General features: G+C 41.9%; 1 protein-coding gene across 1 annotated transcript in view; it reads left to right on the forward strand.

Moving 5' to 3' along the window:
* Positions 1-10,466: 10,466 nt before the first annotated feature.
* PLCL1 (phospholipase C like 1 (inactive)) overlaps positions 10,467-13,633 on the forward strand; it is a 179,125-nt gene continuing 175,958 nt past the window's right edge. Inside the window, exon 1 of the mRNA XM_058027717.1 lies at positions 10,467-10,953. Coding sequence (XP_057883700.1) covers positions 10,693-10,953 — 261 coding nt within the window. The 5' untranslated portion in view covers positions 10,467-10,692. The remainder of the gene's footprint in view (positions 10,954-13,633) is intronic.

Raw genomic sequence — 13,633 nt, forward strand, 5'->3', positions numbered from 1 at the left:
GCGGGTGTCGGGCGGCCCGGCTGCTCTGCGCTCCCCCTCCCCGGGTACCCCGGCACTGGCTCCCCGCGGTGGTAGCTCTGAGGAGGTGTCAGTACTACCCCTCGGAACCGTGCCTTGAAGCGCTGAGTCAGCCCAGGAACCTCCCCCCAGCAATTTACCCATCACCTGGGGAGGCAAATCCCAGCTGGGTTTATCCTCCCAACTAGGGTGTGAAACAGGGAGGAAAACAGGGTAACACGTTTCATCTGGCCTCTGTGGGAGAAAACCAAAAATGCCTGGGGAGGCAGTTACCTGTGTTTGGCTTACCAGGCCATACTTGATGGGGGTCAGAACATAGTTTAGACTGAACAGCCATGAATGTTAAGTAAAAGTCCTATTTCAACTCAAAGAATCTTCCTAGGGTTCCCAAAAGACTCTTGAGTAGGCAGGCTAGCTTGAAAACAGCTGTGGGTCTGGGATGACCTTGGAGACAAAATTTCTGGTCTGGTCAAGAGAGCTGGAAAATAGCACATTAACGACCACTCCCCAAAATACTCCAACTCAAAATATTCTTTTTTCTGCTCTTACTGAACTGGAGGAGAAGCACCAATAGTAATGCTTGTGTCCTGTGTACTTCTGTGGTCATTTACTGAACAGCACTACAACCTGCTCTCCTGTTCCATTATTTCATCCTGTCTGCAAATGGATTTTGCCCTTAGAATATCTCTGGTATTAAACAGGCCTGAAAAAAAAGAGTCATTCAAATGCCAAACTCATAATCAATACAGGTACAAAGGTGCAGCCTGACAAAAATCCTTGATCTGATGACAGCAGGAGCTGATATTCAGACAAGTGCATGCTGAAAGAACCACACCAGAGGGAAAACTGTTTTTCAAAGTGATCAAACATGCACAGGCTAAGTCACCCCGAGACTCAATGTCAGACTCACTACTATCATTAGTTACTTGTAGGGGGAGAGAATGTAAGTAAAAAAAGGTAGTATAGAATGTTATCTTACTCCCGGAAGAGTTGCTGCTGAGCCAATTATTAAAGATTAGGAGCAGGCCTGATGTTAACAAGCCACAGCTGTAGCCAATAAGAAGAGTGTTATAAAAGAGTGGATTGGTTGGTTGAGGGGACCTGGAGTCAGTTGGCTGCTGTGAGGACAGGGAAGAGTCAGTGCTTAGAAGAGTTACCTACGAGAAACATCAAGGAGGTATGAAACTCTAGAACCCTTGTAATATAATGACAAGAGAACCTTTGTAATATAATGACAACAGTTACTCTCGTGGCTTGTGTTTTCCTGGTGCTTCAAAATAAAGACTTAAAGGAAGAGCATCTTGATAATGTCTATCTTATATTTCAGTTGAATTCAAGGATTTGTAGTTTGCTTTATGCAAATTATACCCATCCCAGCTAAACCAAACAGCCCTTCACATCATGTAAGACTCCCTGAGGCACAGCACACTTGCAGTCCCTATGGGACTCTACGCTGCTCCTTAATTTTTTAGGGTTGCTTCAACACCTATCAGTTTCTGCAACATTACTCTTATCACACAGAATAAAAACACACAATCCTAGAAAACTTTCTAATAATTCTGTGTGTGTAATATAGAACAATATAATGCTTAACTCTTACTGTTGGTTTTTGGGTTTTTTTAGCCAAGAAAATTATAAAAGTAAAGGTAATTTTAGCAGAGCTGATAGGATTTTTTTAAAAGCACTTATTTTGTGACTTTACAGAACTCTGCTGAATTGCATTCATTTTATGAATATTTATCAGACAGCAATAAAGCTTATCCTGAGAACAGCACTACATTTTAATGATGTGAAAGGCAGAATAGCCCAAGCCTTTCATGTGCTTCATATCTTGATTTGGAGAATTTAAAGTGAGAACAGCTGAAAGAATAAACAAACATTCAGAGACATGAAAGTGTATTTTACAGTTTTAATTGTTGTATCTTCTACATTATACCTCGTCCTTTAGTTAAAAAACCCAAATCTGGGACATTTACATTTAAAATAAGACAGTTGTGACAAAAATGGGACTTTTGCAAATAAATGAGAAAGACTGAGCTGTTTTCTGCTGTGATGCTTTAAAACCAGAAAATACAACACACCTATAAATGTAACAAGATTAGGAGTAGAGCTGGTATAAAATACTGCCATGCATACAAGATTTGAATATCACAACAAAGGCTGCTGGGTTACCCTGGTGCTGCATGGCTGCTTCATTAAGGGAATTGTTTCCAGGCTGAGGGAGCCACTCTCAAAGGAAGTCAGGAGTGCAACTGTTTTTCCTGATTCCACATGTCAGCAATATATACAGCACAAAATGATCTCCCCTGCTGCTCTCTCCCACAAATTAAAAGACAGTGCTGGACAGTAAAAAGGCAGTAAAAGACAAGAGTCTGACTATGCTGGTTCCTGTAGGTTTTCACCTTTTGTCCTTCTTTTAGCATCAGAGAAGGAGGTTAAGTGAGGAAAAATAAGCCAAAGAAAAAACAAGAGAGAAAAATAGGGAGAAAAAATTAATTGGGAGGAGGAAAACAATTCTCCAGGCAGAAAAAGACAAGTATATTTTATGAGTAATACATGGGCCTTACAAGAAATTGCTATGTCACTGACCTTGAAAAGATGTGCTACCATTTTTGCTACTATTATTTTTATCTGTGGATAACAACTCTAGTTTTCCCACTAGCCTTTTAAGATCCTTTCATGGAAATTTAAGTATTAACATATCCTTGTCAGAAGGTGTACCTGATGAAAGATTACTTACTTCCTGCTCTGAAGTTCATAACAATGTTTCTTAGGATGTTGCTAGAAGATTGGCTTCTGTCTCTGTTGCATACACAATTGTATTAAAAGAAAAAAATAAAAATATGTATCTTATGAAGATGTACACAGTGATTTCTCTTACAAGCTTGTGACTGGATTCTCTACACCCTGAGCTCCAACTGAGAAACCCAAGAGCTCTTAGGTATTCAAGGACTTGGAGAAGACCTCTCGAGGCAGTTAGCACTGATGGTGGTCACCTAAGAAGTTCTTCTGTGTACAAGTTATGGTCAGTGCTATGTGGAAAATGCAGAAGTTACTCATTTCTGGTAAGTTTTCCATTTATTCAAATGGGTGTATCTCTCTTATATGATATTTCCATATTGCAGGCCCTTTTCCCACAGCATTCACTTCCTTGGGTTGGGCACATCTCTCTCCTCTATGAGCTGTGACTTCTCACTCCCTCCCAGTTTCCACCATTCTCTCTAACCTTTATCTCTAGCTCCTACTTTGTTTCTGGTTGCCCTAACAACATTCCTGCTCATCTCCTCTTGTCTCTGTCCCCCTTATTCAAAAACAATTAGTAGATACATATGAAGAACTGAAAGCATTGATTTTTAAAATGGATTGCTAATATTTTCCTACTTAGCACTGAATTTGAAGAGGGTTTTCCATATTGTTTCAGTTAGAATTTAGCTTTATGAGATCACTTATCTGTGTGAGTGATTACAGGATTTTTATGCTTTGTTTCTGTATTATTTTGCTCAATTTTCAATTCACTCCCTTTCCTACATTTGGTAGAATACAGACTCAGGGCATCTGTGAGCTCTGAAATGTTTACCTTTTGCTTTTCATGCAGTTCAAGGGGGTTTAAGTGTTTGGACAAATAGATAATTTAAATTCATTTTGTTTTATTTGTAGTGGCTCATAGGAAACAATCCAGTGTAAGTTTTGGCCCACACAATGGACCTTGGGATTTATAAAACAAGAGACATCATTCTTCCATTCTTCCTTAGTTTTTTCCTATTGTCCCCCAAATCACAAACCTTTGAAAAGTGCTATGTTCAAGTATGGCTCACTGAGGCTCATTGTGTATAATATCTGCTCATAAAACCATTTCTTGGCATCTTTGACCATCAAACATGCAAAGTATCTATGAGAAAAGCTCTGTTGCCTTTTGGCATCTGCATAGCCTGAAGAGTTAATACACCTGAATCTCCCAAATCTTGCTACCAAGTCTGATTGTACCTCTAGGCTGAGATGAAAAGTGGGTAAGTGGTTAGAATGAGAGGATTCTTCCAAACCACAAAGGAAACAGGTGACTCTAAGTTTGCCCAACACATTTTGTTAGTGATTAGTCTGTAAATCTGTGTATTTGGGAGAAAAACACTCCTGGCCTTGTGTTTGCAGAATGCTTCAGTTATGCTAATCCTGATGTAAAGTACAGTGGGAGTTAGGATAGCATATAGATTTTAACCAACAGCTGATTGAACCCCACTCAGCAAAGACACAGATAAACAGTGATTAACAATTCTTCCAATTTATGCATGTTATACTCCCACAGTGGCAAATTTCAGGAAAATAAGCTTACTTAGATTAGTCATTAGGCTTTTTTTTCCACATCCTTCTAACCTGACATTAAGGAACATGAGATCTTGCAATAAAAGATTAAGTACACTTCATCCCTGATGGAAAATATTTTTAATCTTCTTAAAATCCTGTTCAATTAATACCAGAGGAATTTAAGTTATTTTGAGGATTACATTGTGATACTAATCAGATTTTTTTTTGAGGTGACTTTTCCTAATGAATGAGAGAGAGGGGCCAACTTTACACATATGAAAAAGAACTAAACATAAAATGTTTTTAGCAGTTTTCAAATTCATGTAACCCTGTGTTTGGAAGTGGTATCAAGGACTAGACCAGCCTGCATATAATTTTAGCTTCAGTTTAAAAAGGAAGACTTTACAGGGTATCTTTTCTCTGTTTGCACATACTACCACTTTAAATCAGTGTAGAAGCTGTCAGAAATATTGCTGGGAAATACTGTCTTGACTATTTTCACAGGAAACCAGCTTTCTTTGACATGAGGCATGTGTGGGTATAGCTCTTTCCTTGAGGCCAGTCAGGCACAGGTGATCTAAAGACAGCAATGTACTTTTAACACTTACTTGATTCATCTGGTGCATCTGGTTTAGCATTTTTGTTTGGATCAAGGGGCAGTTTTGAAGCAAATCTCTGGATTATCCTAATTTAGCAAATTGGTTCACATCATGGAGTAGTTTCTGAGTGCAAACTGACCTCTCAGTTGAAACCATGAGCTGTCGTTCTCTTCTCCAATGTGCAGATCTTCTGTCCTTGAGACTGGACCTGTACCACCACCAGAAGTGCCAACAGAATTGATTTCAGGCTCTCATCACCAATGCTCTCCCCACACAGACCCACTGCTATTGGGTTATTTGATACTTTCCCTCACATCCTTGTCAGGACCCGGCAGAAAGAATATAAATGAATTCTTTTCTCCTGGTGGTTAGGCTATTGCATAGCACCTCAATGGTCCAGGATACTCACAATTAACTTATGTCCAAAACTAGTTAGGCAATGCAAAATATCTTTCAGAGAGAACAAGTCAGGGGAAGGTTGTATGATTAACAGACAGAAGAATAGTCTTAATTCCATTCTCAGTATATTGAGCAGGTTTTCTCAAAACTCTTTACATTACTCCTTCTGATGTTGGTAGCAATTTCTTTCTGAGGTAGTAAGATCAGAAACTGTAAGGGTAGCTTTTGAACTAGAATATTACCAGAATACTTTCCATCCTTAGTAGGATGAATTCCTGGCTAATAGGTATCATTTAAAGCTAATGCTGCTTCCCCAGCAACTGTGCAGTTCATGATAAGCCAAATAATCCCAAAAAATTGCAGGTAAGTGTGTGGGTGCCATGCACATTTCTAGCACTGAATATATCCATTGAGCTAGCAAGGTGCACGGTACACTTGAACCTACTCTTAAGTAATTACCAAAGAATGGAGGAAATTGATCATACATCTATTGGATCCTACTCTTCACAGCAGTTAACAGGTTCACATAGCCTAAAAGTTAGCAACAACTACAATTAAATTTCTATGTATGTGTCACAGCTGAAGAAATACTAAAAGCAATGATCAGGAGTTAAAAAGAACTCTGTGAAAAACAGTCATTGGTAAATGTTCTCATTAAGTGGAATTACACCTACCTTAAACAAGAGTCATTATTATTATCATTAGACTTGAATAAGAATTCATCTTTAAGACTCCTTTAAATCCTCAAGAAAATTTCTGCTATAATGTATATAACATGCCTTTTCTTCCCTCTCTAAAAACTAGGCAAAAACTAAACATGGGCAGCTTGAGAAAGCTTCACTGTTTGCACAAATGAATAAACTCTTTTTTACCTAGATTGTAGCATGACTTCTGGGACTATCTCAGGCTGTCCATTAAAAACCTTTTTTTCAGTTACTCGTTATCTTCTCAAACTTCAATCACTGTGGCCAAAAATCTGAAGATGGGTGTGACTTATGACATGAATCCTCATGTAAGTGAACTTAATTCTTGGCAAACATCCACCCTTGAAAATCAGATTGGAAAAAAAAAATGGTTAGTTAATTACAAAACTAAATAAGACATTTTGCCGTTCTCCCTTAAAAATTTCTAATGTCACTTTCTTCTTTATACCTGGTGCCAAATTTGGTGGAAGAATTGCTTTTTTATCAAGAATCTACCCTTTCCTGTCTACAAAATTTGGTTCAAGTGTTGCTATCTGCTATGACTGTTGACACAATCTATCTCAGACTTTACCTCCCTTTTCATTCCAGACTTTACCTAATCTAGGCTCCACTCAGGCTTGGGCCTGTGTCTATATAGTAAGCAGAGGCTGTAAAATAGGATCAAATATGATCTAATTTGAAGCCCTGATTTTACCATTTCTCACACTTAATTGGTATATCTTTGGGGAAAACAATACTCCTAAAATAAAGGATTATTCCTCAGAGTTAATAATTGGCAGGAATCTTCTATAACAACAGCATTTTAATTATTAAAACCACTAGATTTGCCTGAAAGTATCAGCAGACTGAAAAGAATTCATCAGTGACTTCATCTGGAATAAGAACATAATTAAGATAGAGGCATATCACAAAAGCATCTCCTGTTAAGTTAGAGAAGACACAAGATTTATACTACCTAGAAGATACAGTGTGATGTGTAAGTACAGTGAAGCTTTTTCAAAGATCTAGGAAGCAAGACAAAACAAGAATTAACCAAAAAAAAAAAAGGAAGCGTTGAATCAATGTGTGTGTGTAAATATATTTAAAATATAAAAATTGAAAACATATGCAGTATGTTTTAAAATGAAGATTTAACTACATTTGCTTTACACTGCATTTTGCAGTTGCATTTTTTTACATTGCATTTTTTACCCAGCCTAAAAGCTTAATTATAGCTTTAAAGGCAAAATATGACTTGGGGTTGCTTTGCCAAAATGTGAGTGAAACTTAGCAACAAGTACATATTTGTATAAATAAATTATATCTTTTTTTTTTAATTGTTTTATAATATCATGTTCATGATGTAACAGCGGAGACGCAATAACTGCTAAGGCTTTAAAAAAATCACTTCTTTAAGAACTATCTAGAAAAACATTTTCTCATCAATAGCTTTGCCTATGTCTCATCAATGCTAAAATTGGTTATGATTTGCTGTCAGTGTGAATGCATTTGTGAAGAAATCAAACATTTTTCCCATTGTTTTCCCTGCCTTGTGAATTAGATGTTCATCACATGGGAAAATCTGTCAGTTTTCACACTTCATCAGCCCTGTTCAATTGGTACAGGAGAACCACTTTTGGCTCCCAGCAGAACCCTTAATTTTAAGGCATTCCCAAAATGCAATGTCTAGGTACAAGTACTGGCTTATGTAAGCTGTGCTTCAGCACAGCTCCAAGACAACTGTATTTTCAGCCAGTTTATGATACAAACTACGCCCACTGAGGAACAATTGTGTGCCTTAAGGATGGAGATGGAGCAAAATGAGTGTAAAAAAAATCCACATTAAAATAGATATTGCAGGCACTTGCTGACTTATGTTCAGACAAACACATAGATATTTTTAACTACCTTACCTTTCTTAGTTGAACTCCTTGACTCTTCTCAAAAATCTGTTCCTATCTGAAGTAGGTATGGACAACACAGCAGTGTCTTTGTACAGGGGAATGTATGAAACTGAACACAGAACCTGTTATATACGCTTATCACCAACCAATCTTGCTTTCTTTAAACTTTCTGTGCAAGCACTTTTACTGTAAACCTTCTTTTTGTCAGCTCTCTTTTTTATTAGACATCAAGAAGTATCAAAACCAATTGCTCTTTTCCTTCATAATTCATGGTTATTTACAAAGAAAAGCAGATAAATGCAGATGCCTCAGAAGCATCTAGAGATGCAGTCAGAAAAACAGACAACCTTTTATTCTTTTCTACAGAAGAATTTAACTAAATTCTCACTTAGCTGTACCATACATAATTCTAAAACCTGTGCATCTTGTGGACAAACAGATAAAAAAATACAATTTGTCCAGTGTTCCCTGTAGGTTTGATTTTCATGAAACTTAAAATCTGTAGGCCTTTTCCAGTTGAAGACTTCAGGCGTCAAAGGTTGTGATGTAAGGGGAGAATTAAAAGGTTTTAAACCTTTGATGTTGGAAGACAATTTGTTTGACAATAAATCTCATCTTAAATGTGTAAAACGTAGGCTGGGAAGGATAAAGTTCTTTACTAAGTTATACACATCTGTCTGTGCAACTCACTGCAGAGCTTTTGGTAGCTGCAGACTTCAGCTATGAGAGCACTGTGTTGTTCCCAAATAATTAAACCAATGATTAAACTTAGTATGATTTCACAACATACAGGAAAGATCTGCAACATATTTCTATGTGAAGCAATAATTGCCTCTATTAAAACACTTCATGGTAATTACCTTCTCTATTGTCTTTAAATTAGTCTTCTTAGGTCAGTCTGTGGATACATAAGTTTTTTTAATTGGTTTGGGGTGTTTCCCCTCCTCTTTGTTGCAGTGACTTGGTATGATATTCTCTGTCTTGTACAATGCAGGCTGAGGTTAAATCCTTCATTCCCTTAGAGTCTGTTCTCTCCATAAATGTTTCTTCAATGTGAATATTTTCAATCTTCTTTTAGGGTTACTTGTTTTGTGACTTTTTTTTTTTTCTCTGAAACAAAGCAAAATAACTGTGGTAAACATGTATTTTTACCTTTTTAACATAAAATTTAGAAGGAAGCTAATGAAAAAAGTTTGGTAGGATTTAGATCTGTCCCTCAACATTTCTTGGTGTCGAATATGATAAGTGCCTCAATACCCTAGATAGACGTTGTAGACCTTTTTAAACATGGAATTCTAAATTTATGTATTTTATGTGCATATATATATATATATATATATATAAATTTCGCATCCTTTAAGTAGCAATTATGCCCTGTAGCCAGGCATTTGCTAGTAGCTAATGACTGGTTAAGCTAAGGAGGTTTTCTTTTATTCTCTTCCTTAATCCGTGACTGTCAACAGGTGCCAAACACGTTCATTAGGGAATTACTTTAGAAAACAGGGAGAAATTAATATTCCCGAAGAGCCTGACTGATTTTAAAGCTGATAACTGTAATTTTGAATAGTCCTACATCCCCTTTGAATAGTCCTACATCCCCAGCGACTACCAGCTCGCCCAGCCCTACCCGTTCTATTTTCCATCTCACTGTATAATCTTTTCTCACTTCTTTCCTGGGCTTTCACCCTTGCTGCACTCCACCCCACCTTTCCTGAGGTGTCCACGTGGATAATCTCATTATAACTAAATACGCCCTGAAGAATTACAAGGGACAGCAGCACCACGCCGGCACGAACCCTTCCCCTGAGGCTCCCGCTGGATCCCCGCACGGGCACCGAGCGGAGCCGCGGCCGCCAGGGGGCGCTGTCGGCCCTGCCAGCCGCCGGCCCGGGCTGTGAGGGGCAGGGCAGGAGCGGGACCGCCCCGGGCCGGCGGCCGAGAGCGGAGCGAGCGGAGCAGCCCCGCACAACCTGCTTCGCTTTTGGCTCGTTTTTAAGAGGCGGAGGAAGCCCAACGTGAGTCTTCGATGTCTTTTGTGAGCGGTCTCTTACGGCTCGCATCCACTCTGCCGGCCCGCCGTCAGCAGCCTCAAGGTGCCCCTTACAGCCGCAGCCCCCACAACCGGCGCTGGCAGCGTCCCCGTTCCTACCACGGTGCCTCCTCTCGGTGCTACCACTGCAGGGTATTTAACCTAAATCACCCCTTCCACACGCTGCTTTTACCCCGGCACTGAGGCAGCCCAAACCTGCCTAAAACACGCGCGGGGAAGCATTCCCGCGGCCGCCCCGGCGCACGAACGCTCCTGACAGGCAGCCCGGTCCTCCACAGGCCTCTTCATCAAGGTCGTGGCGGGGGCGACCAGGTGTTGCGAGTCCTCCTCCAGTGCCCCGGCCGCCCCCCGCGCACCGCCCCGACCGCCCGTCCAGGCGTCCCGCGGGCACGCCCCACCTCAGGGCCATTGGCTGCCGCTGCGCCGCCGGGGGGCGGCCGCGCCGCCGATTGGCCGAGCTCGCCGTCCGTCAACATAAGCCCGGCTCCTGTCACAACAGCGCGGGGCTGTGGCCGCACTTCCTGCGCGCTGTGCGCGTCCCCCACCCCGCTCCTCTGGCTCCGCGGAGTTCCCCGCGGGCACCCTTCGCCCCGGGGCCCGACATGGCTCCTCCGGGGAAAGTTGGCGCTGCCGCCGCCGTGCCGTGAGAGGAGCGCCGCGGGACGCCGTCCGTTCCTCCGTCCGTGTGAGTCCCCCGCCCTCTCAGCACCCCGGAGAAGTTGACACCGCTCGGCGGGGCGATGGCAGAGGCTGCTGGCGGCAGAGAGCAGCCGGCGGCGGGCCGTGCTCCTCCCGACGCCGCTTACCGTGCCGAAGAGGAGCCCGAGCCGGCATCCCTGGACGCCGGGGGCAGGAGGCGGGAGCGCCGGAGCGGCGTTTCGGCCGTGGGTACCGCGGAGCGCTTCCCCGGCGGCAGCCTGGGGCCAGCGGCAGCGCCCGACCCCGACGCCTGCCTGCTGGAGGCGGCCAAGGCCACCCCGCGGAGGAGCAGCATCATCAAGGTGAGGCTGTGCCGCGCCGCCGCCAAGTTTGCGCGGGTCCCGCCGCCGGGTTAGCCAGGCTGAAGCCGCCCTTCGGTGCGCCCTGCCTGTGGGAGGAGGCCGGGGTGGGCAGAGGGGCGGTGGGACCCGTCCAGGGACGGGCTGCCCGCACCCCTGCGCAGGTGAAGCCGCCGCGCAGCGCCTCTGCCCTGCCTGCGGCGAGCAAGGACGGCGGGGCCGCGGCGCCGCCTCCCCGGAGCCCCCGGGCAAGGTGAGAGCCCGGCCCGAGCGGCTCTCGGGGTCTGTGCTGGGGCGCTGCTCCCGCCAGCGCTCAGAGGGATCAGCGTCACCCATGGGGCAGCCTCCCGCTCAGTTGTAAAGTTTTTGCATAGCAGCTCGTATCTGTTCTTATTTAACAGTGATGAAGCACCTGGAAGGCAGAGTAAATAGCTTCTACAGCGCTGGCTTTCTTAGTTCTTGAGCAGTAAAATATGCAGTGTCACAAATTAACAGAAGGTGTGTTTGGAGACGGACTGTAGTACAGGTTGTTGCGGAGCAGCACCGGGTGTTTAGCACCTTTAATGTGAAATTAACAGGTCGGGCGTGACCTTAAAGCCTCCGCCTTTGTTATTGTTTGGTAAGGAAAATGGTTTTATGATTATGTTGATTCTTCTTTTTTTTCCGGCTTTTTTTTTGATGAACTCTGTGGTTTTGAATTAAATGGCATCTCCTTGCAAGTGTGTAGGCTTAATCGTCAGTTTCTGGGGAACCGATGAATGAAATCTCCTGGGCGAACTTAATTTAGCATATGGTCACACGTGATCCTCTTGTTAGTAATTTGCACTTGGAAGGCATCGGGAGAACAGCGGAAAAGAAGACTTCTCATCTGCAAACGTGTGAAGGCGCTGGGTAGAGCTCTACCTTAATGCTGGAAGCTCAGGACGCATGCTTAGCTCTTGCAGCTTAATATGTCTATTCAACGGGAGAACAGACACGCGAAATACTTGCTTTTTGCATTTTAAAGCTATAAACGTTCAGAGGAGACCGAGGTGGTTAAATGCAAAAGAGTCTCGAGGGTCCTTTGTAAGTTTCGCGCTGAAGTATTAACCCATTAAGTTCAGCAAAGAGTTAAGGTTGGTTTTAGTTTTGTAAAGACACCCACTATGTCTTGACATGGGAATGCTTCCAGTCTGAAGTTGCATAAATGTAAAAATGCTTTGCTAAATCAGGACCAAAGTTCTGTAACTGTACTGCTAAGGAGATGATATTTTCTCTTAGAATCGTGTGAAGGTTTCAAAAATTGAAAATACAGTCTTGAATTTCAGTTAAAAATGTACCATTATTTTTACAGGCTATACCAGTTCCATGTGGTAGATGTTTTAATGTCATAAACTGAGTAGCATTTTCACTACTGGTTGCTAATTGATATTGATAATTTAGCACATCTGGTAATGATCAGCCCATTAGCACATAGTGCTAGCAATCACTCTTCTAACTGGAGGAAGTTCCTTGAGACCTATCTCAGGATGGTGTTTAGAAGGAGGAAGATTCCTGACAGAGGTGAGAATGTATTAATGTTCTTATAGGAGGAACTGGTAAGGCCTCATCTGAAATACTGACTAAACTCAGTTTCCTGTGCTTAGGAATGATGCATTCAAACTGGAGCAGATCCATAGAGGGACAGCTAGGATGGGCTGATAAGGTCTCTGGAGTGAATACTGTATGAGGTGGAAAATAGATTTCTTGGACAAAAGCAAAGGTCTCTTATGTGTAGACCCAGTCTGGAAACTAGAAAGTTGCTCTGGGCCCTGTAAGGGTTTGGAATGATCTTTTGATAGGAGTGGAATGAAAAATACCATTATTAGTCTTAAATTTAATTGTTAAATAAATGGATTAAATTAGATAACACGGCTGTGTCTCATAGCAGGTGTCTGAACTTGAGAATTCACAGGCTGTGCATCTCTAAGGTACAGTGTTGGGACCTCATAGAGAGCATTGCATTTCTTTTCCCTCAGGGTTGTCTCAGTGGTATATGAACGTGTTTGGAATCACAGTTTTCCATTGGCATTATACTAGGAAATGCTATTAACTTGGGGTAGATATTAAATGATGTATTTGTCTGCGTTTTCAGGAATTTCTAATGTATTAGGACGTATTCATCAGGTGTTAAATGTAAATTTTAGTTTGAATTAAGATAAAACCCTCCAACTTCCTTTTTTTTTTCTTTTTTCAGGACTTCAACATGCAGGATTTCTGCACAAGCATTATATTTTACAGGGCAATGAATTTTCTAATGATTTATTACATTTATTTTACTCCAAAATGTCCATATGTTCATATAAATCTACAGTCAAAATAGTATTCCATTGCTTCCTCTAAGCTGATCTTATCTGCTGAAAAATGTGACTTAAGAAAGCAAAGGAAGTTGCACAGTAAGGACAAGCTCTTACTCTGCAGGAGTTGAACATTCTTGCTCTGTTTTCCCATTTATCTCTCAGCTATTTAAAGGTGTACTTTAAACATGAGTGGTCTTGCTCAGTTAAGCAAAAAAGTTAAAATTTTGTAAATTTAGATGGTCAAAGTACACTTCTAACAGCATTTTTTCCCCAGATGTCTTTTGGAACTCTGCAAGTCTCAAGGTTAGCATTTGAGAGTTCAATTCTAGTGGAAGCCAGACTTGCTTACATTGGAGTGTTCTGGC

This window comes from Melospiza georgiana, chromosome 7 (assembly GCF_028018845.1).
Source record: "Melospiza georgiana isolate bMelGeo1 chromosome 7, bMelGeo1.pri, whole genome shotgun sequence".
Lineage (NCBI taxonomy): Eukaryota > Metazoa > Chordata > Aves > Passeriformes > Passerellidae > Melospiza > Melospiza georgiana.